This window comes from Rousettus aegyptiacus, unplaced genomic scaffold, assembly GCF_014176215.1.
Source record: "Rousettus aegyptiacus isolate mRouAeg1 unplaced genomic scaffold, mRouAeg1.p scaffold_m13_p_2, whole genome shotgun sequence".
NCBI classification, from domain to species: Eukaryota; Metazoa; Chordata; class Mammalia; order Chiroptera; family Pteropodidae; genus Rousettus; species Rousettus aegyptiacus.
The window spans coordinates 163,960,738-163,987,419 of record NW_023416295.1 but is presented as its reverse complement, the minus strand read 5'-3'; the positions used below and the strand labels follow the sequence as shown (position 1 = coordinate 163,987,419).

Below are 26,682 nucleotides of genomic sequence, written 5' to 3'. Positions count from 1 at the left end.
TCCGTTCGCTTCATTCCCAGCCTGTCTCCTGAGCTCCTGCTGTGCTCCCTGCTGGGGGAAGGGGAGGGAGGAGGGAAGACAGGAAGGAACTGAAGAAACAGGGCGGAATGAGGGCTAAGCGCGGAGGGACTAGGGACGGGGTCTGGCCCCAGCGGCCCCTCTCTCCCACCCGGTTCCCTCAAGTATCCAGCCCTCCCCACCCCTGTCACATGCTAGTCTCCAGAAAGAATCTAGGAATTCAAAGTGTCATTCCTTCCACGGTAGGGGCACGTACACTTCCAGAAGGATGTTGTAGGGGGCACATCGGGCCTCAGCCTGGGGCTGAGACCACGCTCATCACACCAGGGACCTCCCCGGGTCCCAGGAAACCTCCTGCCTCGGTGCCTCCAGGGGTTCGAAGCTCTCTGGTCACCTCTTCAGCACGAATGTCCACTAGGGCAGTGACCAGCAACATGCGGCTGCTAAGCACACGACACACGGTCAGTCTGACTTGAGATGTGTCAAATACGCGTCAGATTTCAAGGACTTAGTATAAACAAAAGAAAGGAAAACAGCTTAATAATTTTTTATTGATTGCATGTAAAAACGATTGTATTTTACATATGTTGGATTAAATAAAATATACTATTTAAATGGGTTTTACCTGTTTTCTTTTTTACTTTCTAAAAGGTGGCTGCTAGGAAATTTCAAATTACGCTTGTGAGTCACATTTTATCGTGAGTCAGCAGCACTGTTTTAGAAGGACAAGCTTTAACCTAAGCCTGGAGCGGGTAAAAAACCAGGGAGAAGTTCCTAAAGGTTTCATCTGAGCTAATAAAAAAAAAAAAAAAAAAAGCCAGAATTTACTGAGCATCTCATTATGCGCCTGAAACTTTTTATATATTTTCTAATTTAATCCTTAACTGAACTGTTGGTACTTTATTCCTACTTTACAAACAAGGTTTCCAATGCTGGGAAAGGTTCAACTCTTTGCCCCTGATTTCACAGTAATTAGCGGGAGATCGTGGGGTGGGGTGGGGGACAGGGCAGGGGTGGGGGGTGGTAGGAATCTTTCTTCCCATCAGACCTGCGGGCCAACTTCACCAGAGGGAAGGCGGGGGACAGAAGGCAGGGAGGGATGGCCCACTCTTGCCCAGGTCTCTCCTATAGAGAATTTGAGAGAGAACAAGCCAGGGCTTTGTTTCAACTCTATCCATTCTGAGCTCCTTAAGTTGTGTAATTTACAAAAAAAAAAATCAAATTATGTCAAGGCCTCTTATAATTGAGGGTAATTTGGGAAATAACTTCCGAAAACGGCAGATTTTACAGCTGTGTTACCATCTGGAAATCGCCGAGGTCGTTTTGTCACTCGAATGACCTTCTCTAGATGAAACGCACCAGATTAGAGTCACACAGACTGACACAGAAGAACCCCCTCAGGGCACTGAGTCTGCTCCCCAGATCTGAATACATCGGGTCAAATTAGGCTTCCCCAAACAGAACAACCGCCTATACAGACGGCCTGAATGAATGCGGATGGCATCATGTCAGCTTGGCCCAGGGGTGGGTCTTACTTCACAACTGTTATCTGGGCGCTTAGCTAGGTACTGGGGGTATGACCAACACAACCACGGGAGACCTTTAAATGTAACAGCTGTCTACGCCCATTTTCCAGGATGTGGGTTGAGTCTGTGCATGCACACACGCGTGCACACTCACACACACACCCTCACACAGAGGCACTCATGGCCTTTATAAATAAGCACACCAAGCTTACTAACAACAGGGTCTATCAGACAGAAAACGTAAGTCAAACATTTTAGGAAGTGCTCACAATGAATAGCCAGTAGCTTCCAGGCAAGAGGAAATCATCTATCTTATTATTATTATTCAACAAAATTCCAAGTGTGCATCTGCGAAATATCTAAGCCTATAGTACAGGGGCACAGCCTGGCCCCAGACCCCCTAAGACAAGTCCCGGGTTACCAATAATGGCTGATTAATGCCACCTCTGCTCTTGGCACTGTCCTAGGTGCTTTATATACATGATGTGGAATCTCACAAACCTGCAACACTGGTATCTCACTCCTACCTTAGAGAAGGAAAAGAGTGCTTGGGGAGGTTAAGGAATTGCCCCAGGTCTGGGATCCCCCAGTTCCTTCAAGCATCCAGCCCTCTCCTCTGACTCAAACCATGTCTGACTCGACTCTCCATCTGCCCTGGCTCGACTGGAAATCCGACCGGGGTACCTCCCCCAGTTTAAGGATAACTGAGCCCACTGGCCAAGGTAAAAGAGGCGGCCCATTGTCCCTGGTTTTCGCAGTGAGCTTCACTCATCTATTGTAATTCGCGATTAATAATGAAACATTCTCCCAAGCGCTGTGTGTAAGATCAAGTGAATGCAATATTTCATCTTTGTCAGCCAGCTGCCGTTCTGCTAGACAGACAGTAAGTAATATCTTTGCATAAGGAGTCGGTCCACAACTAAATCAATTAATCCCTCTTTGGCTGGTAGACAGCTGTTGGGTCAAAGCAAGATAATTAGACGGACTCGTCATTTACCAGGTGGTTGGTAATGAGGGGATTAATTGACCAGAGTTGGGGGCTGGACAATGTCTGCTCTTTCTTGCCTTCCCCAGTGTATACAACCATTCGGCATCATTTTTCCCAAACAACAATTCGAAAGGCAGAGAGCCCTTTCTCCCCTTCTCGCTCGTTCATCAGATGGTTGCTGATCCTTCAGAAGCGCCCGGCCTGGAACACGTCTGGGTCCTGCTTCTTACAGGACTGAGAACAGAGTAGGGCTCAAGTGTCCTTACACAGGGCTCCTCCCGGTACTCAGGCTGTCTTCTTGGCTTTGTCCACATTATACTGACCGAGTCTCCAGTGCTCAGGACATGGACCCACACACCCTCCTGGGGAGCACCTGAGGGAACGTGACCTCATCCCAGCAGGTGAGGCCAAGTGCACAAGACTGACATGGGGGCTTCATAGAAAGACAGCGGCAATGATGAGGAGCTACCTCAGCGCTCTGAGCTGTTTTTCACACAATGGGTCATGCGTTACATGAGAATCCGGGAGCTGTAGAACTGGAAGGGTCCTCCCAGACCCTTCAACCCAGGGCCCCGGAACTCTGCGGCCCATCAGAATCACCCAGGGAACTGGGAAAAATACAGACATCCCGGCCCTACCCTAGACCAACCAATAAAATCAAATTCCCTGGGGTGAGGTCTAGGCACTGACATTTTTTTTTGCTAGGCTCCCTGAGTGGCCCTAATGTGCAGCTGGGGTTGAGAACCGCGGATCTGGTCCGACCCCTTCATTTCATAGAGGAGGACGTTGCAGGAAGGAGGGGACATGACCTGCCTCAAAGAAGCCCCACTGTTCACAAGCGGCTGAGTCAGAAGCAAAAGCCGGTTCGTAAGTTGCACAGCATCTCCTGTGGGCTCCTCGGGACCACCGATCCTGCCGGCAGGTAAAGACTCAACCCTGCGGAATCGCGGCAAAGCATGACCCCCCTGGTACCAACCTCTCTTCCTGCCGCCTCTCCAACCAGCACCAAACACACCCCTTCACTCCAGCGACAAACTCCTCACTATTCCACGACCGCGTCACGGACTGTCCCCACCGTGGTCCTTGCTCCTGCCGTTCCTCCCCTCTGTGACGCCGTTCCCTCCTCTCTGTCAGGTGAAGTCCAATGCGCCTTCGAAGGCCTGGCTCAAATGCCACCTCCTCTATAAAGCCTCCCACTGAGACTTCCACCTCAAAGGGTTAACTACTCACTACCGATTCTCCCATAACTTTGTCAAAAGCCTCCATCACACAGCACTTATCCTGTTCTAATACCTACGGGCCTCTCTTCCCCATGTCTTTTTCCTTGGCTTATCCTACAAATGTCTGCAGGAGAAACAAACCTGGTCAAGTGTTGCTGAGAAAGCCCTTTCAGTAGGTGCTAGGAGAGTTCCCTGCCCCTCCTTAGACAAGTCAAGTTTTTATCCATCTAGAACATTCACCTGAAGCAATGATCTCAGCTTCCCAACGTCACCAATGTGTGCTGTCTGTCCCATAGCGGAGTTTTTGCAGGGGACTCCTGTTAAGCTTGACTACAGACAGCAGACAAAGGTCTCTCCAAACATCAGGTTCTGTTTATTGGACGACTACTGTGCATTCCATGAGCCTTGGCCTTGGCTTTGGGAATTTTCCAATGACCCTGAGCACATCCCAGGTCTCGGCTTGAATCACTGGGAAAGAGAACCTCAGAGAAGCATTTTTTCCACCCGGGAAAGATAAAGTGATCAGCTCTCATCCTCCTACAATCTTGCCAGGTCAGATAGACGCAGCCTGATCATTTAGGAGCTGTGAGACCTTGATAAATTGCTCAGCCCTTCTGAGCCTCAGATAACTTATGAAAAATGGGGCTATGAGATACTTTCCTTTCAAAGTTGTTTGTTAAGGTTCAATGAGATATGTGTGAAAAACACCTAAAATAGTCACGGACATGTATTATTCATTCAATGACTAGTACCTTTCTCTCTCCCTTTTTTTCTTTCCTCCCTACCTTCCTTCTTCCCCTCATTCCCTCTCTCCATCCTCCCCACCCCACCCAGAGCCTACCTTATGGAGAAGTAAATGTATTTTAACATATTGAAGACTGGACCGATAAGGATCCAATTTTATTATTATAATAATAAAATATCGACCGGTCCTCAGAGACCCCCTTAGGAATGACTGCAGCCCACGGGATCGAGGACAGCCCCACGCAAGCTTCTCGGACTCAGTGCTCACGGTTTCTTTGGTCAGCCCCTGGGCTGTGCATCTGTCTTCTGGGAACGTGGTAATCACAGAGCAAGGAGGAGAGCTAAAGAAAGAACCAGGCAGGGCAGGGCTGAACCACATGAGTGATGCTGGGAAGACTTCAGGGACCCACGAGAGGACCAGGCGGCGGGCGAGGCAGAAGGGCAAGCCGTCTCGCCCTCGCTGGCATTTAGGGGCAATTATGACCTATTAATGGCTGACATCGTCGTGCTGCCCTGGGAGGCTGGGCTGAGCCAGGGCAGCCCGCAGATGTGCTCGGCCCACAAATGTGCAGTTGGCAACTCCTGAACTTTCAGTGACTTGACGCCAGCTGATCTGATCGGCAATTACGTTTTATTTTGGGGCCACGGAGACAGCAGAGAACCGGGAAAATTATAAGACATCAGACTGCAGTTTTTCTAAGAATATCAACTACAAACTTTTTTAACCAATTGTTGTTTTAATGGTTAGAGGTTTACAAGGCACTAAAACAAAAAACCTTGGACACTAAAATCAGATTATAGCCAATTTTCCCAAGGGAGTTTTAAGCCTCGGTCCAATGAAAATGTGGGTGTGATATTTTTTTTGTGTGGGGGGGGGGTGGGGGAGAGAAGATGGGGTAATTTCTGCCAAGAGAATTTTGCTGGCAACAATGAGTATAGCATAGAGATAAATGGAATTGGAGTTTGTCCTGGGTTTGAATCTTTGCTTAGTAGCTGTATGACCTTGGGCAAGTCGTATAAGCTCAGCCTCAGTTTTCCCATATATAAAATAGGGGTGTAATGCCTAGCTTGAGGCTTATTATACACATTCGATGAGATATTTATAAACATTTAGATAAACATCTGATCTACGGCAGCTGTCCCCCAACTTTTTGGCACCAGAGACCAGTGCCCCTATGAGAATCCAATGCCTGATGACGTGAGGTGGATGTGAGGCGGTGATGCCAGCGCTGGGGAGCGGCTGCAAACACAGATGAAGCTTCGCTCGCTGGCCCGCCGCTCACCTCCCGCTGTGAGGCCCAGTTCCCACTAGGGCCATGGACCAGTGCTGGTCCATGGCCCAGGGACCGGGGACCCAAGTCTACTGCGCCAGTTCATGGTAACAAGAATGTGCCCTTCTTGCCATAATGTTGGTTTCTTATCTGAAATAAATGGTTCCTGTTTTCACCATCATATATCGAACCCAAATAACCGGTTGGCCTCAAAAGGACAAATGGCATCTGCAGGAGCAATTTGGTTTCTAGCAATTACAGGAGTTGTCATCTGCCTCTGTGATAACATCGGTCCAGGCTTAGCAGCTTCAAAAGCTTGGCTGGTTGGGAAACATGAGAAACTGCAACCAAGCCCGATCAGGTGTAAAGTTTCTAAGTGTCTCATGGACACAAAACCTAACTAAACTCAGCAGGAGTGCTCACTCCTTTCTTCCCCCTTAACGCTCTGGCCCACGGCAGCCTAAATGATCACCAAGACAGTTTCTGACTGAGCTTGCGTGGGAATAGAAACATAATTGCAGCTTGTAAAGGAAACCAGCCTAAGAAAAAACAACCCAGGACAACATCCCGAGGAAACAGGGAGATCTTCCTGCAGGAACATTTTCCTGGTTTCCCGTGAGAGGGGTCAGACAGCTTGCCCACGACATTCTTGACGGAGGGCAGTGACTCAGCCACCTACGCCCTCACAAATGGCTCCCAGTGCGGCCTCACCAGCCCCATCTTTCCTCCCAAGTCCTAGGCTACTACTGCTAAGTGAGCATCTCACCCAGATGGCGCTCATAACCCAGTTGGAAGTTAGAGCTGACATGACCTCTACCCAGGAAAGTTCTCTCCTTTGATTCATTTACAAATGGACCAAGCGGAGTCTCACTTGCCAATCAACTCACTCACGTCAACCCTGGAATAACAAGAGGAACCAGACGTGGAAGGCTAATCACACCAGCCCTGCTCACTCTTTTGTGCTCACACCTGGCATTGAGCCGCATGCAGCAGGCACTCGTAATAGCAGATAAAGGAGTAAATGAGTGAATGACTCTGAGAATAAAACACCATAGGAGGCACCGGGGAGGGCACATCTTCTCATGCGGCCCTGCAAGGGGAAGCAGCCTCCACGGGGTCAAGTTTCTCGCCCACGCTCACATAGCTTATAAATGAGGAAACCAGGCTTTGCACCCCATCCGATATTGAAGCCATTCTCATGACCATGACAATGACGAGTCGTTTTTACACAGCCTCTGACACATCAGAGTTATTTCGTCCTCCCAACATTCTGGAGATGGGAAAACTAACCTAATCCCTCAAGGAGGACTCATCGTATAGTCGAGGTTGCACAACCAGTTGGAGGTAAAGTAGGAATCTGAACCTCGGCTTTCATTTTTCAATCGCAGATCTTTGGGGGCCCCCGCTACAGGCCAGGCCCTATGTTAGGTTGGGGCAAACAGCATACACACAGTCCTGAGGTCTGGAAGCTCCGGCCAGAGGGCCATGTGCTTTAGAAGTCGGCTCTTCCCGTGATACCACACGCTGCCCATAGAACTTCCTCAGAAAAGCAGCCGTGCTTCGGCGGTGTTGTTTTTGAAGGGGACAATGACGTGAGAAGAGAGAATGCCAACAAGAAGACTGCATCTCAGTACCGCGTGTTCTTTTCTACACGGCCGACCGGAAATCCTACCTTTTGTCGAAGTTCGTTCTACCTCTTCCCGAGGACAGTGTGCGAACCAGCTGGAAGACTTGCCTTTTAAAATCAGATTATTTGGCCACCAAGCAAAACCCAAATATCTAATTCCCTGCTGGATCCCAGGAAAGAAAGCCTCTGGCAATCTGAGTTTGCAGTTAGCTCGCCTCTGGCCCAGCCGCATTGGAGGGCCAAAGTGGAAGAGCCCACAGGGGAGTGAATTAACCTGGTGAGGCCACCCATGATGCACAAACACGGGAGTCTGTTTCTCCAGAAGGGAGTGCGAAGGAGAGACAGGGAAGAGGTGCGGGGTCAGAAAGTCCTCGGGCTCGTCCCTTTACAAGATGTCTGAGAACTCAGCACCGTTTGAGAACCAAGCAACATCTTCCTCCACCACGTTGGACCCTGGTCCACAGACATACCATCAAATACGAATTTGATAGAAAGTAAAGCTCGAAGACTATAGCCAAAGAAGTGAATTTCCTCCCCCTCCTTTCTCGATAGCTATCAAAAGTCAGCACGCAGGCCACTAATTGTTCACTCGCCAGTTCTCTGCGTGGAGTGCTAATTAATGTTCCCACGAAAGGCCCAGCCTTGGCATCTACACATCAACACCCACGGGGACCGAGCCTCCCTCTGCTCCAAGATCCCCACAGAGGGCATTTTCCCTTGTTCGGAGCTTACTTTGATAATCAAGTCCGATTTACCATGACAATCACATGAGGGCATCTTGCCAAAATGGCGCAGCGAGGCAGGACTCCTGGGACATCGCTGGCCTTTAATGATCGGACGTGGGCACCGGGCGGCAAGGATCACCCACACGTGAGCCTTCTTTGGGGGTGACTGCGCAGCCCATCGGCTCTGCAGCTTCAGAGTCCCATCGCTGGCACCTGTGACTAGTACCTGGGCAGGTCTGAAAGCTGAGGCCAGCACTACGCCGAGGCACTTCCGTAATTCTAACCACCTCTCGGTAGAACTTCAGAGCCATTACATAGAGAAAGAGGGACCAGGAAAGGAACCGCTGAAGGGAAAATGCCAGGCAGTGCGAGGAAGTTTCAAATTCCCAAAGAACAGAAGTTTGTAGTTGTTCATTTCCCACCCCCTACACCCCCCCCCAACACACACACACACAACTGACGCATGGAGACAAGGAGGGTGTTTCGAAGGACTTACCTGGGTCGGGTTGTAGAGCTCCTGCAGGGGGCTTCGAGACCCCTTCCGGCAGCAGATGTCCACGCCGAAGGGGTTCCTCCGCATGACTGAGGAAAGAAAGTGAAGGCTCATCAGACTCCAACGGCAAAGGTTTGTGGTCCGACAAAGAAAAAGGCACAGAGGAGGGAAGGAGAACAAGGAGGGAAGGAAAAGAGAGAACCGGCTCGGAGTAGAAGCTGCAGCTTTATCTAACGGCGTCGGGGGCCATTCCGTCTCCCCCAACGTTCAGGCATCTCTACACGCAGAGGACATAAATAATGCTAAACATTCTTCCCAGCGGACTTTTGAGAAAACAAGACAGGCATCTAAAACGTCACAATGAAGCTACTTAGAAAAGACAGTGTAAACGTTATTCTAAGAGAGTGAGTCTGACCAACGACAGCCCTCAACAATCAGTTCCAGCCTTATTCCTGACCCCCGAGCATATCTGGTCTCCCCAGATCGGTGCGGGGCCTTCCCCAAGCAGGCTTTTCCCACTGGGTAAGTCAGCGGCCCGACCTCCCCAAAGCCTCTGGTAAATTAGGCTGTTTTTACTGCAAGTATCAGCTTGAGGCACCAAGGATAAGGGTACACAGTTCTACACAGACAGAGGTGACACTTACAATTAATAAAAGTGGAGGAATTCAGTGAACTTAACCCAACAGTATTGAAGACACCAAGAACGATTTTTAAATGGAAAAGGATCCTCTCTTTTTTCATTCTTCTGGTTCTCAAAACACCCTCACACAGTGTCTAATAGTCGCCTGGTTGATAATTATTTGTTGGAGGGAAGGAGAAATGAAGGGAGGAAGGAGAGAGAGGGTGGAGGGGAAGGACGGAGGAAAGGAAAGAAGGAGGGACGGAAAGGGGAAGCAGAGAGGGAAAGAGGGAGGGATGGAGGCGGGAAGACGAATTGCCAAGTGGACAAGCGCCTTTTCTCACATCGGGAGGCAATTCGTTCGTTGAATGACATCGTAGGGGCCATGGACAGAACAAGGGAAGCGGATCCTGTCACAAGCCTAGAGGGTTCACCCGCACCAGCTGTGTGACCTTACACAAGTTACCCGACCTTTCTGCGCCTGTTTCTTCACCTGTAAAATGGGGAAGGGAACAGGCCCTAACTCCTTGAAGTTGGTCATAAGGATTAAATGCGTTACTACTACTTGCATAATGCTTAAACTGAGTGCCAACCCCCCCCCCAAAAAAAAATGTTTGTCATAAATTTTTGAAGCTATAAACAAGATTTGCACATAATTTATGACCAAAAAAAAAAAAAAAAAAATCTCTTACCCATCCCCACACCACCTGGAAGGAAGGTGGTAACTGCTCTATTCTTGAGTCACCAGGTGAGCTGATAAGCAGTTACCAGACCTCGGCCAGGCTTCGGGATTCTCTGACAGAAAAGCATTACAGACAGGGAAGACTGGGCAGAAAGGGATAAACCTCTGTGAGAGGCCAACTCAGGGTCCAAAGGGTGAGGGACGCCTTTTCGACAAGTAGCCGATTACTTCCGGAAAGTCTCCAGGGGAACCCGCTCCTCATGCGATTCTCTCTTGTCGTGTCACTCGGAGCCACGTGGAAACTTGGAGAGTAAATCACCAGTTCCAGCAAAGTCACAGCTGCGCTATCTTTCTCCTGCTTTACTTCCTAGGGCAGAGTCGGCGGACTTTCCACGGAGGGCCGGACAGTGTTTGGGCTTCGTGCGATATGTTTTCCGCTGTCGCCTCCCAACTCGGCCGCTCGCACAATGCAGAAATGAATGGGTGTGGCCGTGTGCCAGCACAACTTCGTTTGCGGACACGGAAATCTGAATTCCAAGTAATTTTCACATGTCAGGAAATGCTCTTCTTCTTCTGATTCCCCCCCCCACCCCGCCCCCCAACCATTTCACAAAAACAGGCGGCGGGCCAGATTTGGCCCACAGGCTGCAGTCTGCTGGCCTCTGCCCTAGAGAACGAGCCCAAGTCTTCCCAGGGTCAGCGGTCTGAACCCCAACACACCCTTTGCGGCCTGCAGCCCTCTCTGGGCAGGAGGCGATCTGCAGGCAACTGTCCACACACAAAAGCCACTAGAATCTGATCTGGCTGACGGGGGAAAACACTGGTCCTTTGTTCGTCCACATTTGCCTTGAGAAGAGGGGGGGAAATCCACGTTGTGTTTTTCTTTAATTTATTACTTCATTTTTCATTTCCACCCAAAACGAGGTAAACCGTTAAATGCATGCAAGCTGCCCTCGGCGCACAGCGACATAGCAACACTTCGGAGGAGAAAAAAACAGCCATAAAACTTGTAAAATTATGCCCACGCCATGCAAGATTAAACTCTCCCCATGGCGGCAGACAGGCTCACCCAGACCTGTGGCTGCGGGACCGCCACGGAGAAAACCCGACCATGAAATCCATTAAAAGTCAGCTTTTATGGGGGGCAGTATTATTTAATTGGTTTATTTTTCTAATACAAGGCCTTTAAAATGCTTCGACCGTGTGGGGCCTGCAGCATGGGCCCTTTCCCGAGGCCGTCCGCCCTCGGTGTCTCCTCCAGCCCTGCCCGTGACTTCATTGGGTGCCATGTGAACCAGCTTCGGCACCCCAGGCCACAAAAGCCAAAAAGACCTTGTGTGCTTTTTATGGGAATGATAACAATCCCACCATTTATGGAGCGCTTACTGTGTGCCAGGCGCTTGGTGAAGTTTAATCCTTCACACGGTGAAGGAAGTACCTGCATTTTACAGATAACCTCTCTGAGCACCCTCCTCCCCCCTTAACTTCAGGAACTTGACCGAGGTCAAGGCCACATGGGTGGAAAGTTGCCACGCTTAGACTCAAACCTGACTACTGGGCTCTTCATGTCCAATGACAGCAATGAGGACCTACTGTGTGCCTGGGAGATAAAAGGAAAGCTGGCAATTATGCACTTACGTGTGAGAACACGTGTGAGTGTATTTGTCCTGTGTGTGTCTTAGGAAAAGTGGCATCCGAGGAGGCTGAGCTACCAACAAACGCACATGGTGGCAGCTAACGTTTAGAGAGAATGGGCACAACGGTCCTACCACTACTGTCCCCACTGCACGGACGGAAATACTGAGGCCAGGTTAGGGAACGGGCCGAAGACTCGTGACTAGTGAGAGGCAAAGACAGGATTCGGACACAGGAAGCGCACGGTCTCAGCCGCCGCACTAAACCAGCGGCAAGCGCCCAGTCCACCCAACATCTCGATAGGTTCCCCCTGGCCTGAGACCCGGTGGGCGGCCCCCTTCTAGGACAGGTGATTTAAAACATAACCCAGTGTTACAGGACTCATCAAAACAATGTGAGATGATGGCCAAAGCTATTAGCTACCAGCTATTAGACTCTTTCATTTATTTCTTCGATACATGTTCATCAAGCACCTATCAGACGCCAGGCTTTATGTATGTACAGACCCTCTCCGTCGCATCCATGTCATTTCTCTGGTGCTTGGCACACAGTGGGTACTCAACGAGGTCTGCGAATGATCTAGGATTTACGGCTTCCTGTACACACACCGGACAGCTTGCTTCCAGCTATATCTGGAGGAAACTGCCAGTAACATCAGACTGCTGTTATTTTTTCCTTTGAAAACGAAAGGTCTGATGATTAAAAGCCCTAAGAAAGGAATCCCTGAGAACACTGAACAGTGGCCTTGCACTGTTCAATCACAAGATTTATTTAGCAAAAACATTTTTTTTTCTTTCTACACTCAAATAGATGAAATTCAAGACTATTTTTGGAAGAATCTAATTGGCTCAATTTATGGTATGATTTCTTGGACCCAGGAACAAACAGTTCTACATATTCCAAGGTACACAAATGAAGCTAAAATGAAAATCAAGCCACTCGAGTTTGTTTCAGTACGATGACAAGCATGTTGGTTTTCAGTGAATGCTCCACTCCTGTTTAGCGGAGAGCAGGTGACTAGAGAGGCAGCTCACGACAGAGGGGTGGAGCTATCTCCTTCTCTGAGTGGCTCCCTGGGACCCTGCCTGTGGAAGGGAGTTGCTAGATTATTAATTCAGGTCTAAGGACATAAAAGTGAAATGCTGTGGAACTTGCCTTTGAATGCGTTTCATAAAACCAAAGGCACTTGGAATTCTGAGGGATTACTGTCCAATTCCTTCAATTCACGAAAGAAACCCAGGAGCTTAAGCGCTCGCCCAGGGTGGCTGGTAGCAGAGCCAGGGCTGGAATTCGGGCTTTATAAAAAGATACAGTAATAGTTAGAATAATCATCATGAGAACTACCCATTTACTGAGGATGGACTGTGTGCCTGAGATGCCCGATATAATGCTAAGCCTTTTTTTCACACTGCTTCATGTAATTCTCATAAAAACCCTGTTAAAATTAATAATAATAATAACATCATTCTATTTCCATTTTACAGTCGAGGAAACAGAAGTCCAGAGAGGTGAAGTAACTTGTCCCATATCACAGAGCCAGCAAATGACAGCTCATGCAGTGGATTCAAACCTAGGCCTATCTGTTTCTAGAACCAGCGGGGTCCTTATCACCTTATCATGCTATGGGCATGCCAAAGGCAGTAAAAGTTGCTTTTACAATTCACACACTCCAACCACAAAAATCAGTGCTCTGCTTCCCTCCACATTCAAAACAAAGCACTTCTACGCTAAATCACCCCTAAATCACCCCGTCCAAATGGGTCTCCGCCCCTTACATTGGCAGAACAGCTCTGTCAACCAGCTGACTTCGGACACTTCCCAAATGTCCTGATTTGCTAATGGCCTGGGCACAAGTCCTCCCCCAGACCCACACGCCCCCCTACACTCTGAGAGTCCAGGGCCACAGTGCAATTACAGAGACAGTTTCTCCAAATGCACAGATTCATGCTGGTGCCTCAGGGCAGCCCAGCCCAGCCCATCTGTCAAAAGGATGTTGAGATGGGACAGCGTCTGAGTCAACCTCATCAAGTTAGAAGGGTGAGTGACACCCAGCCCCCTCAGAGGGAACCGTTCCGTAAGGACAGGCCATCCATTCTGTTTTGTAGCTGTGGGACCCACTGCCTGCCCTGAAAGGCACTGTGTCACAGCTCTCCCCAACCCCCTCTGGAGGTCACCCTACTGAAACCAGAGTGACCAACCATCCTGAGTTGCCTGGGACTGAGGACACTCCCAGGACTGGAGACTTTTGGTGCTGAAACCAAAAAAGTCGCCGGCAAACTGGGACAAGTTGGTCACCCGGCAGAGTCCTTTGGAACGAGAAGGTCGAGGAGCTGAAGTCGATCAGGACTGGATTCAAGTCTTAGTTTCACTATTAACTAGTCTTGAGACATTGGGTCAATGTCCTAATCGCCAAAGCTCAACTATGAAATGCAGTAATAATGCCTATATTCTAAGGTGGTTATAGAAATTAAATGAAAATGGGAAACAGCCTAATACATGGCACCCAAAACCATCCATGTGGAAAGTCACAGTCTTGGATCCTACCCCTAGCTCTGCCACCAAAGGGCCTCTCACCTTGAACAAGGTCTCCTCGGGCCTCACACTTCTCCTAAGTCAGGGAAAGAGGTAAAACCAGGTGATCCCTAAGTCCCTTCCACCTCAAAATTCCTCATCTCTAAGTAGAGGGCAGCGGGACGTCTCCCTGGAGAACTATAGTTAGAATAGTGGGGGTGGCTGGCAGTTAAGCAGTAATGGGGGCGGGAGGGAGAGGAGAATACGGCCAGGAGGGCCTGGGACAGAAAAAGTAAAATCTTAGCTGGGAAGCAGGTATCCCTCCATTTCTTCCCAATTTACAATCCTCTACCAAAGACCAGCACACTGGTTGGATGGCAAGGCTCTTCATATAGAAAAATGCGTAATAATAATAATAATAATTAATTAAAAAATATATGGGAACCCCCCCCCAAAAAAAAAGTCTTATAAGATACAGAGCTGGTGGTGTCTAGCTCTGCGGGAGCATGGGCCACAGGGGCAGTTCTTGGAACAAAATGCTCTTGTCTAGGCCACCCAGTGCTCAGGCCTGGAATTCCACCGGAGGAGGGAGGGGATCGGGGCTCAAAGGTCTCAGAGTGGGGAGAAGCCCATCCTCTCCCTGAAGTGCCCACGCCTCTCCTTCAGGGTTTTACTCCTGTTCTTTGGCTGTCAGCATTGCCCTAAGAGCCACCACTCTCCTCTAAAATGCAAAGTGAGAAGCTCCCTTTGAGTCACTGGCTATCACTAGAACCTGAATTACTTGTTTTGGGTCTGTCTCTGGAAGGGACACTCGGACCTGGAGGAAGGAGGAAGAAGAGAGCAGAATGAAGGGAAGAGTGGGGAGGGGCGGGAGAGAGCCACGAAGCCCCAAGGGTCCCTCCCATCACAATCTGGCTCGGAGTTGGCTCCATCCTAAGCAGTTATCTCAGGCACGCTGAACCACTGCTTTTAATTTTCCTCGTTTGTTCCTGCCCAGAAAAGAATTAAGAATCCAAACCCATGTTAGAAGTCCGAAGGGTTCTTATCCCCCATCTGGCCACTCCCACTCGTTTTCAGAGGAGAAAACTGGGCCCAGCGAGGGGACAGAATGGCCAGAGGGCTGTGAGAGCAGGGCCCGGACTCTCCTGGGCCGGCTCAGACCTCCAACTCTATGATCTGGCAGCCACGCCCCACACCTGTCTTGTGTGCCCCTCTCTACCTGCCCTCCGCCTAAGTGCTTAGTGCACACAGTAGGTACGTTTGTGTCAAAGGAATGAAATAAAACAGATCAAGCGACCTGAAGGTTTAACCGAAAGCTATTTTTTCTGCCAAAGGGTATCAAGGCCAAAAACACTTACTCACAGCCAAAGAACAAAGAACTTAGCATGTTCTTTCCTCCCAGACTTCCTCGAAATTAGGCCTTCTTAGTCAAAGGAGTTAAAACGAACAAAAACATAAGCAAAATAAATGATACATTCTTGTGGAACCCTATAGCCTTAAAGGAGTTCTATAAGCACTCTAGCGTCTCTCCCTTATTCCTCAAGACCATCTGGTGGTGGGTGGTATAACGCCCATTTTAAAGATAAGGAAACTGAGGCTCAGAGAGGATGAAGGTACCCGATGACCCAGCTAGTGAGTGGTAGACCAAGCCCCGCATGCTTTCCCCGCTCCTCTGAGATGAACCATGTTACAGCTTACAGATGTTCAGAACTGGAAGAGGTCAAATGAAAAGGCAATCCTGAAGACTGGCCCAGCATTCTCCAACTAACCGGGGCCTTGGGGCGCTTTATAGACATTCGGCACCCTTGTGTTCACAGGTGACCTTTCAGGAGCCCCCAAACACTGAGATAGGAGCCCGGATCAGCCTAAGTTTTCATTAATACTATTATCAAACTTCGATTTTCCAACTTCCTATTTCATTCCTGCTGGCAGAGCCATTCAAAACCATTTCCAGATCTGTTTCCTTATTGGAGCCCCTACAAGCAACCACTAAAGAATACTGAGGGATTTGGGGGTTTATTTCATTTGGGAATAATCTAAACCTTTATTAGAGCTAATTCCCATGTCAGTCTCTCCACCGACTGTAAATTCCTCAAAGCTCTTCATGCCCAGCCTGGGGAGGTGGCTGCAGAATTAAAGTGAATTGAACTTTTGGCAGATGAAGGTCAAGGATATAAATCTGAGAATTAGGTGAATGCACTTGGTATATAGCTCAGGATGAGAAAAGACACAGCTTCATCTAAAATCCAGGAGATTTATCGTCATAGAAACCTGCCACAGAGGGACTTTGATATTCAGCTTTGAAAAAGATACTGTATACATTACATTTACCTGCTGGGAGAAGGCTGACCATCAAATATCCTCACCAAAACCAATGGCCTTTGCAGTCAACCCACCTCCACTTTTTAGATGATTCTGGCCCAGATGCAAAAACGGGCCCAGAGCAGAGGGTTATAGCAACTTCCAAAAAGCACAGGGTCCCTGCTCACGTGCAAGCCAGCTGTCAATTAGATGGGTTAGTGTAGAATCAGATGCATCTAGGACAAGAAGGGGCTTTAGAGACCATCTGGTCCAATTACTTTCACACAAGCCAAAACCACACAACTCACTTTTCTATGTCATTTTATATACCTCAATCCGATGGAACTCACTTCATCCCCAGGCCCCGCATTATAGGTGGAGAAATGGATGTCCAGGAGCGTTAAGTGGTTCATTTAATGTCACACTGCTAGTTAGAAACAGAGGCGCAGCAAAAAGAGGGTCTCCTGACTCCTGTCCTTGTCCCTTTCTCCTCTGCACCCCATTTACACACAAATATACATAATAAATCTGGAACAAAGCTTTTGTGAAACAGTTCTTATCCTTACTACGCGTGATGAACTGATATTGATATTTTCTATGCTCTTCTATGTTTTTAACACTAGTCACACAATTCATTAAATTGATTTTACAACCCACCAATGGGTCTTGACATATGGCTTAAAAAACCCTGACTTAGATATCTTGAAAGAATCAAGTCAAAGATAAAAGTGTTGGTTCAATTTGAGGTTGTTTATGAGCTGAATACATTAAACACTGATAAAGAGAGCTGTGAGTTCTTGAAATGTCTCTCCCTAATTAATGTTCCCCATCGTAGTAAATGCCACCACTATGCACCTAGCTGTGCAGACCCAACATCTAGGAGTCATTCTGGATTCCCTCTCCTTCATCTGCTACACCTCACCCATCAGCACATCTCAGCCCTTAGGTACCACTCTGGTCCAAGCCACCATCACCTACCCCTAGGCCAGGACAAAAACCTCTTGACTGGTCTCCCTACTGCTGCCTTAGCCTCCCTACTCTATTCTCTATTAGCTGCCAGAATAACCAAAAAATGGAAATCGGATCAGGACGTCCTCCTAGCTCCAAAGCCCTCCCACCATCTTAGGAGGCTCTACGTGACCTAGCTCCTTCCTGCCTTGTACCCATCCTCCAGCCGTACAGGTCATCTTGCTGTTCCTCAAAAATGCCGAGCGTGAACCTCAGGGCCTTTGCACCTACAGTTCCATCAACCTCGAATATTCTTCCCCGAAGCCAATATGGCCGCCCTCTTCTTCCTTCTGGTGTCGGATGCCGTTAACAGCTCTTGGGAAAGGCCTTCCCTGACCACGGGATCTAACAGAGCCTGTCTTCTTTTCCTCACTGTCTCTTCCCTGCTTGGTTTTTATTCTTCTGCAAGACACTATTGCCTCCTGACTTTTTATTTTAACTGCTCTCGTGACCACTGTTCATCACTACCTGGAGACTGGTAAGCTCCATGAGAGAAAGGACTTGGATTGTCTAGTCTAGCATGACAAGTACTCTAAAGAGTGCCTAAATTCAGGGCCTGAATGAAGGAATGAATGAATGAGAGCTCTTTTCCCAAAAGATAAGAAACCAGACGATTTTTGAAACAGTGTTCTTAGTCCAATCTCTTCTAAACTTTCCTGATAAGAGTTATTCAAGGTATTTTTACATTCCCGGCCCCTGAATCAGGCTCTTCCTGAGAGCAGCCCAGGAAGCTAGAGAGCTGAGCAAACGCTCAGACAGGAGAAATGGGGGTGCACAGAGGGTGCACATGCAAGGCAGTCTGCAGGAGAGGAGGGGACGAAACTCGTTCCCACCAGGGCCAGGGAGCTCAGGGGACAGGCTGGAAGGTGTCACAGGCAATGTCCTTCCAAGGGTCACATAGGGCCTGGCCACAAAGGTGTGCCGAAGGGACCAAGATGTCTTCATTTCTTTATATCTATTTTAACTCATTCTAAAAAGGATCTGAGGTCAGACTGGAAAGGCGTTCATTTGATTCTGAATAAGATCTTCAAGGCAAAGAAATAATGGCTTTTTTTTTTCAATTGTGTTAAATATACATAACATACAATTTACCATCTTAACTTTCAGTGGCATTAAGTACATTCACACTGATGAGCGACCATCACTACCATCCATCTCCAGAACTGCTTTTATCATTCGAAAACTGAAACTCTGTCTCCATGAAACAGTAACTCCCCGTGCCCCTCCCCCAGCCCCTGGTTCCCACCGTTCTACTGAATCTGACCACTCTAGTACCTCACGTAAGTAAAATCATACAGTACTTAGCCTCTCGCGTCTGGCTTACTTCACTTAGAAACTTCAAGTTCCATCCACATAACAGCGCGTGTCAGAATTCCACTCTCTTAAATACTACTATTCCATTGTATGCCATCCACGGATGGACATGGAGTGGTGTCCGCCTTTTGTGAATAATGCCGCTGTGAACGTGGACCTATAAAAATACCTGTTCTAGTCCAGGCTGGCGGTCTGCTTTCTAAGCCGTCCTGCGGGGGAGGGCCGTGGAGCTATAAACCTGAGGTGGCGGGACTGGGTCTTCCGTGAGGAGACATCTGAATCAGATGGCGAGTCACCTGAGTCTGGCTCATGGTCTGTAAGAGTCCCTACTCGGAGGCAGAGCGTACGTCCTCGGCCAGGCCTAAACCATAAAGAAACTTCAGGCCACTGAGATAATAACCCAAAATATTGCTAGAGGTGACCCCTAAATTGTTTGAGACAGCTAAACCGTTTCCCTAAAGATTCAGCCCAGCAGGATTTCAAATTAAGTACAGAAAATGTCCAAAATAGGCCAATATATAGACACAGAAAGTACAGTAGTGCTTGCCGAAGGCCTGGCGTCGGAATGGTGAGTGACGGTAAACAGACACAAAGGTTCTTTTTAGAGGGATGGAAATGTTCTAAAATTAGATTGTGGTAATGGCTGCATAACTCTGAAAACAAACTAAAATTCATTCAATTCTATACTTAAAATCGGTAAATTTTATATTATATTATATGCCAATAAGGCTATTTAAAAAAAAATACAGAAATATGTAAGAAAACCCATAAGATTAACATATTTTGACCTATTTGAATTAGATCTACCTTGCAATATTATATTATTTACATATTTATAGATTTATAGATTTCTTTGTCAATCAGATAACTGAAGTACTCAAGAGGGACATTAAATGTGTTCACTTTTAAATGCAATTTAAATTTTTAAAAGGTTAAGTTTATTAAAGGGTCAAATATGAATCAAAAGCTACCCTAAATGGAACTGTTTACATTCACTAGATTTATGAATAGAAAAGAAGGGTTTTTTTTTTCACTTAAAGGCTAGCTTCCTAGATTTGGAACTTTAGATTTTTCAGAAGCCTAATTTTGTACACAACTGTTGCCCTAAGCACATAAAAATGCTCACATTAATAGAGAATTAACAGGAATTGGCACCTTCGGGCTGTTCTGAGCGTCCAGAGTGAAGAACCAGCCACCTCCCCCTTCCCCCAACCTCAGCACTAATTCTGCTCCTAAAACCCTTAGCTTGGCGGACAAATTTTTTCATTGAAAAACCTAAGACCCTGTGGAAAAACACAGTTCAAGGAACTGAAATTGGCAGTTAACCTAGGAAAGCCCTCATAAATTATGTTTTATGTTCACTTAAATAAAACGAGAGACACAGCCCCGGCAGTCCAGATCATATTAATTACCTTCTACACACCTTAAACGAATAATTATGGGCATCATACAGTTACTTTCCATTTACCCTTCCTTCCCCCTGGAGAATTTTTACTCTCTCCCTTACAGTTTCCCTGGAATGCTTATAAAATTTATTTTGCAGTGATGCAGATAACATGCCAAAATACCTTCTCCTCTGTGGCCGGTGCTCCAAGTCTGATTTTACGACTTGGAGACATTCTGGTCTGCCTCCGGGGTTCCCCCACAGCTTCAGAGATACCGGAGGTTAAAATAGGTTGGCTGCTTGAGAAGGGAAATATTCTAGGTAACCTTTACTGAAGCTACTCAAGCATGGCAGGGCATGAACCCCAAACCTACTCTCTTCCCTCCAGTATGGAAAACTGTTCAGCTCTCTGCAGGATCATTTCATGCTAATACGGTCGGGCTGTGCTGGGCAACCCCACTTCTTGCAGAGGGCTCTACACGCCCTCATCCTGACCCCCATCCCCACCCCACCCCTCAGCCACACTGCCTCTCTCAAATGCCCGAGGGGACTGGGACCCATCCTTTGTCTTCCCACCTGGGAAAACTTGATCTCAATCAAGGTTCTGCTTTCTTTCCCTTCTCTCCACCGTGACCTACATGGCAGAAAGGTGACCCGGTGAAGGCCATGGTGGAGTGGCCTGAAGAGTGCCCCCCCTAAATTCATGTCCACTAGGAACGTCAGAATGGGGTCCGATTTGGAAATAGGGTCTTTGCAGATGTAGCGAGTTAAATTAAGATGAGGTCCTACTGGACTAAGGTGGGCCCCAAACTAATGACTGGTGTCCTCATAAGAGGAGGAGGGGACACAGAGAGAGACACACAGAGAGGAAGGCCCTGTGAAGACAGAGGCAGAGACTGGAGTGACGCAGCTACGAGCTGAGGAACGCCAGGGATGCTGGCAGCCACCGCAAGCTAAGCCGAGGCGAGGCAGGATTTTTCCCTGGGGCCTTCAGAGGGAGCACAGCCCTGCCTACGCCTTAATGTCAGACCTCCAGAACTGTGAGAGAATAAACTTCGGTTGTTTTAAGTCATCCAGGTTGTGGTGCTTTGTTATGGCAGCACTAGGAAACTGATACACATGGGTTCACATCCTAGGTGACCGTGACAATATACTCAATCTCCTGGCCTCAATGATCTCATCTGTAAAACGAGGATAACAATATGCCTATTTAGTAGGGATATTGTGAGAATGAAATAAGTTAATCCACGTCAAGCGTTTGGAGCAATATTTAGCCTAAGGTAAATGCTCCATAAGCTACATTAGCTACCATTCCTGGTGTCCAGTACCCTCTTTTTCTAATTATTCCCCAAGAGAGCACCTCAAAATCCTCTTCTAGTACAACCAAAAGTCTCACTATTATGGACATGATAGATACACATAATTTCACAAATCAGAGAGGAACTAGCCCACGGATAATGAACAGAAGGATTAGTGATGCATGATGGAGGTCTAACCATTTTGGCTTTGCTCAAGATGCATGTGAGGCATGCCGAAGTGTGGCTGCTGGACAGACAGTACCTTGGCTCTGGAAGCAAGAGACAGCTCAGAAGAGATGGTCACCCACACCTGAGACATGCTCACAGCGATAAAGCTGGAGCCTTCGAAGGCAGCCAGCCACCCATTTACCCAAACCCGTATTTTCATTTCCATATGTCTAGATGAGTTAAAGATGGGAATTGTTCATTTGTATTATTTTCTTCTGACATTTTTCTGGCACGCGATGCTAACGGAGAACACTGATTTTTAAAATATCCCCATATGCGCTGCGTCATTGGAGCTGTGAAGATGTTTACAGCCTTCAACTCCAAAGATTTCCCTCTTGGGAAATTACACCGGGGGAATAATTGAACAGAAGCTAAAAGATTTATGCACGAAGATGTTTACTATAACATTTCCCTTCCAATAGCCAAAAAAATCGTAAATGCGTTAAATGTCCAAGATTAGAAGAATAATTTCATAAATCATAGTTTATTAGGTACACCATTAATAAACCACAGCACATTAACTACTCAAAAACGATACCGTTATTAAAAGTAATAATGTGCGAAGCTATGGAAAACGGTCTGAAGTTAAAGCAGAAGAATTCAAAACATTATGAGGATCAGGATTTCAGCTAGCTAAGTACACATACACATTTAAAAATGAAAACAATTGTTAGACTGGCTTTTATGCTTTCTTCCCTGTTATATATTATTTTTCCCACTTCAGAATGATGACTTCACTATAATGCTAGACCCAAATCGACTCTAAGTGTTAAAGATATTATTGCTGAAAGCCAAGGAAGTTCTAAACAAAGAGCTGGGCTTTTCCCGAAGTAGACCCAAAAGTGATCGGTAGCCACTAGTGTGGATGTTCCCTCCCACCCCCGACAGATCTTTGAAAAATGAGAGCACAGGATAACTGTGGGCGTCCCAGAACTGTGTGTCGCTTAAGCATCACTTAATTTGCTGCTGTCAGGGGTGAGGGAGAGAGAGCAGGTGCTGGAGAAGATCTAGGAGTGGATGGTGGGCGCAGAGAAGGCACATGCAGGCTTTGGGAACGCAAGCGCCGTTCTTCCTGAAATGTGTTCGGAAGGAAAAGACCGTTGCAGCTGTAGCCTATTAAAGATGCCAACGCGCCTCACCTCCCTCCCGCTTTCTTCTACTAGAAGAGTAGATTCAAGAGGCAACTCTGAAGCCCACTCCAGCTCCAAACCTCACTCCGTGGTCCCTCTGAAGACATACCGTGAAAAGCGAATGGCCCAAGGAGGGGAAAGAAAGGGCCAAAGCTACGCTACAGTGATGATTCTCCCCAGAGAAATGTTCACCATTTTTCAGACTTCTTCCCTGCACAATCCCCTACATACACGAAGCTTCGTGGCAATATGAAGACAGAGTCCTATCCTTCTCCAAAAAGTAAGAAAGTCATGCATAAGACCCTTATTGCCAAGACAAGCATGACTTCTCGGGGTACAGAGCACATGTCCAGGCTGGGTGTAGATATAAAAATTCCTTCAAAGTCATCCAGGTAGGGTCTATTAGTGTGTGCAAGTTAAAATCTGTAAAACAATTAGAAGGTGTTTGCAAATGGTTCTAGCTACAAGAGTATGCAAGAACCACTCACCTGTCTGTATCTATGAGAAGTGGCCATGTAGGCTAGAAAGGGTTCTGCTTCTGGGCTTGCTTCCACCTACTATCTGGGTGACCCAGGGAGCAGGGGAGAAAAACAGAACATATTTTGAGCTCCTACTATGTGCCACGTTGAATGCCAGGCATATTAGTAAACATTTAACCTTCCCTTCCTCGAGACTATCCTGAACATTAAGTGTTATTCCCATTTTACAGATGAGGAAACGGGTTCAGAGAGGCATTTGTCAAAGTCACACAGCCAGTACGGACAGATCCTCTAGACTGATCCAGCAGGTAAACGGTTGTTATCTCTGAGCATGATCGACAGAGATCTAGCTGGTGCAGGAGAGGAGGAGATGAGCGGGCATGAAACACACAGAAAGCAGCATGTCACAATCCTGGGTCCATCTTCTAGTAAGAGCAACGAGGTGAAAACACGGAAGTGGGGTTTACGTTACTTAGTAAAAGCAGCGGAGCAGAGTCAACACGTCTGGACCAAAGTGTTGACATCGAAGTGTTCAACACACCCGTGCAGCCACGACAGGGCGCTCATCACCAGGGAGGAGAGCAAGGTGGCTAAGGACGAGCCCTAAGGGTATTACGATTCCTGCCTCATCGTGGCTCCTTCAGTAACCAGCTGAATGATCTTCTATAAGTTCGCTAACCCCTCTGTGTCCCCACTTTCTCATCAATGAGATGGGAACAAGGAGACAACTTGCCTTACAAGGTTTTAAGAGGATTACATGAGAAGAAAACACCGAATACACTGTCCGCCACGATTCCTGGGTGGCGCATGTTTTCATGTTTTTTAACCTTCTCCGAAATTGGAATGCACCTTACAATCATGGCCTTCTTAGGTTTGGTAAGAGGTGATGATGGCGATGATGGTGATGGTGATGATGATGATGATGATGATGATAAACATCCTTGACTCCCTTCACAGATCATGGGCCTCCCCTTATCCTCATCCCTCACCTTAAAGCCCAAACACCTGGAAGAAGTATTCTCATTCTCTCATTCTCTCTCTCTCTCTCTCTCTCTCTCTCTCTCTCTCTCTCTCTCTCTCTCGTCCCCACCCCCACCTACAAGTTTAATGCTTTGTTTTCCCAGCCAAGACAAATATCCTCAAGTCCAAATGGCAAAGTGCTGCTGCATCAAAAGACCCTGTACCCTCCTAGAGTGACCCTCGATAGAGGTCTCGCTCAGGTGCAGACCCAGGCTAACCAGACCCCTGAGACAGCCCCGTGCCCAAACTATTCATCACAACACCAAGGTCCCTGCCCCGGTGTTCTGAACGGCAGTGGAAGCCACTACACCCTGTGAATGTCAGGACAGACTGAGGAAGTGGGTCTTCAGTGGTGCTAAGAAAGAACCTCTACCGTAAGACCCAACCATCCTGCAAATAACAGCCCCAGATCTTTCTGATGCCAGAAATCCTTTAATTTTAAAGGAGCTGATGTTCCTTTAAAATCAATAGTTTCTAGTAACTCTTCAGTGTTTGGTCACTAAATCAAATAATAACTAGTTTTCTCAAAATCCAAAAAACCTCAATACCAACAACAAACAAATAGGAATAAAACTTTTTCAATTATCAAGCTTTTCTTCCATAAAATTTTGTTAAACAGTTGACTGAATCATGGATAGAAAATAGATAGATAGACAGACATAGTACTAAGATCTCAACAATATTAATATAGCACAATGAGTTCTAGGTGATCTGTCACCTGACCAAGTTTGAGGCTGTTCCTCCTGCATTAGCTAAAGGAGGTCAAAACCCTGGGAGCGGGACCTGATGTCCATTAGAATGAGGACAAACAAAGCACCTGTTTATAAGAGGTTCTACAGGGGAAAGGTTGCTGGGAGTAACTCCTGGATGTCAGAGGTCAAGCGTGAATGAGTTCACAGAGAGGGAAATCAGGAAGGAACAGGGGAGGCCACAGAAACAGCAGGTGGGCACTTTCATCTCTCTCTTCCTTCTGATCTCGATAAACTTCAAGGCTCAAAGCTTTGCTTAACCTTCACGATGAGCGATGAGCAAGCTGGAACCTGAATTCTGAGTGGTTCATTCAAGCAAGTCACTACTAGAAATAGTAAAACCCCACTTCCCTCCAGCTGAAGTAGGAAGCCCCGGAGGATCGAAGACCCATTTCTTGACCAAAAAAAAAAAAAAAAAAAAATCATCCAGGCCCAGCTGCAACATAAAGTAGAATTTAACAAGCACAGGGAAAGAACTGTGCCCCTTCCATGCCTAGGAAGCTTGCAACGGGACACAATTCCGTTCCTGGTGTAGAGGTTGAAGGCTGTTACAGACTTGTCTGTGATTCTCTGATTGTATCTGACACACTGGGTATCCATTCATCCTTCTCTTAATTTACCCACAGTCTACATGTCTATGGTGCAGGAGGTTTTAAAACTCCCATTGAAAATAAGAAACTGAGTCTCATGTATTTGGAACAGTCAGCCTCACATCAAACCTAATTGAGCTAATTAATCTCCTCCCCACTTTTAAAAAATGTCCTGAACTTTATTAAACCATCCTATGTAGAGAGTCAAAACTTTTTGGCTTTACTGGGGCTGAATAGTGCTAAAAACTTTAGTCAAATCCAGCAACCAATCTAATAGTTTCAATTTTCTTTTATACTCTGGCTTAAGCCTGGAATCTTCCTTCTTATTAACAGAAACCACAAAAGATATTTTATCCTCCAAAACTGTAATGTATGGGGGGAAAGTCACATATGATTTCTGGCTTCAATCTCCTACTAAAATAACTGAAGGGCCGGCCGTAAAAGTAAAAAGCGAATGGTTTTATACCAACTTCAGGCCTTTTTCTTCAAATGTCCATCGAGAAATAAAAGGAACCGGTTTTTTTAGGGGTTTCTGAGGGCTGATCTCATGTGACCGTTGTCTGTGAGCCTCAGTTACAAATAATGGTTCTGTGTGCCTCTCAAATGTCCATGCTGGTGAAGAGAGTGGTGAGCCAGGCCATTCAGAAACGGCAGGTGATTCAAAACATTGCTTCCGGTTAGCTGGAGACTGCTGAGCGGGATCCTTCAACAATTAGCTTTTATCTCCAATTAGTTGTTCAAATGAGCCTGCAGCTCATAAGTACAGCTGACTGGGGACAGTCAGCAGCAGAATCAGGGCTGGGAGCCTGAGGGCACAGCCCAGAACACATCTATACACTAGCAATCCGAAGTTACCCGCGACAGAATATAGTTGCTCCCTGAAAACTTCCTTCGAGAGAAAATGGTAAACGGCCCATCTGTTTTGTTGTCTGCCTGTTCCAATGGGCCTTCCATGCTCATCTTCACGGCCTCTCATTTTAAACATGAAAACCGCAGTCAGAGAAGTTAAATGATGCATCCACAGTCCCAAGAGGAGTCACTGGGTCTCCAGTGAGGAAAGGGAGGCTCGGAGACACAAGTGATTTGTTCGAGGGCACGGAGCCAAGTGGTGGAACAGAGACT

The 26,682-nt window shown here is 47.2% G+C and overlaps 1 protein-coding gene across 3 annotated transcripts in view; it reads right to left on the bottom strand.

The window, feature by feature from the left end:
* Positions 1–26,682, bottom strand: part of CHST11 (carbohydrate sulfotransferase 11) — a 237,034-nt gene that overhangs the window by 115,152 nt on the left and 95,200 nt on the right. For 2 of the 3 annotated variants that reach the window (XM_016126991.2, XM_016126992.2), the window contains exon 2: positions 8,616–8,701. In XM_016126991.2, coding sequence (XP_015982477.1) covers positions 8,616–8,701 — 86 coding nt within the window. Of the gene's footprint in view, positions 1–8,615; positions 8,702–9,923; positions 14,468–26,682 lie in introns of those variants that run through there. The other variant, XM_016126993.2, reaches the window with a different exon arrangement.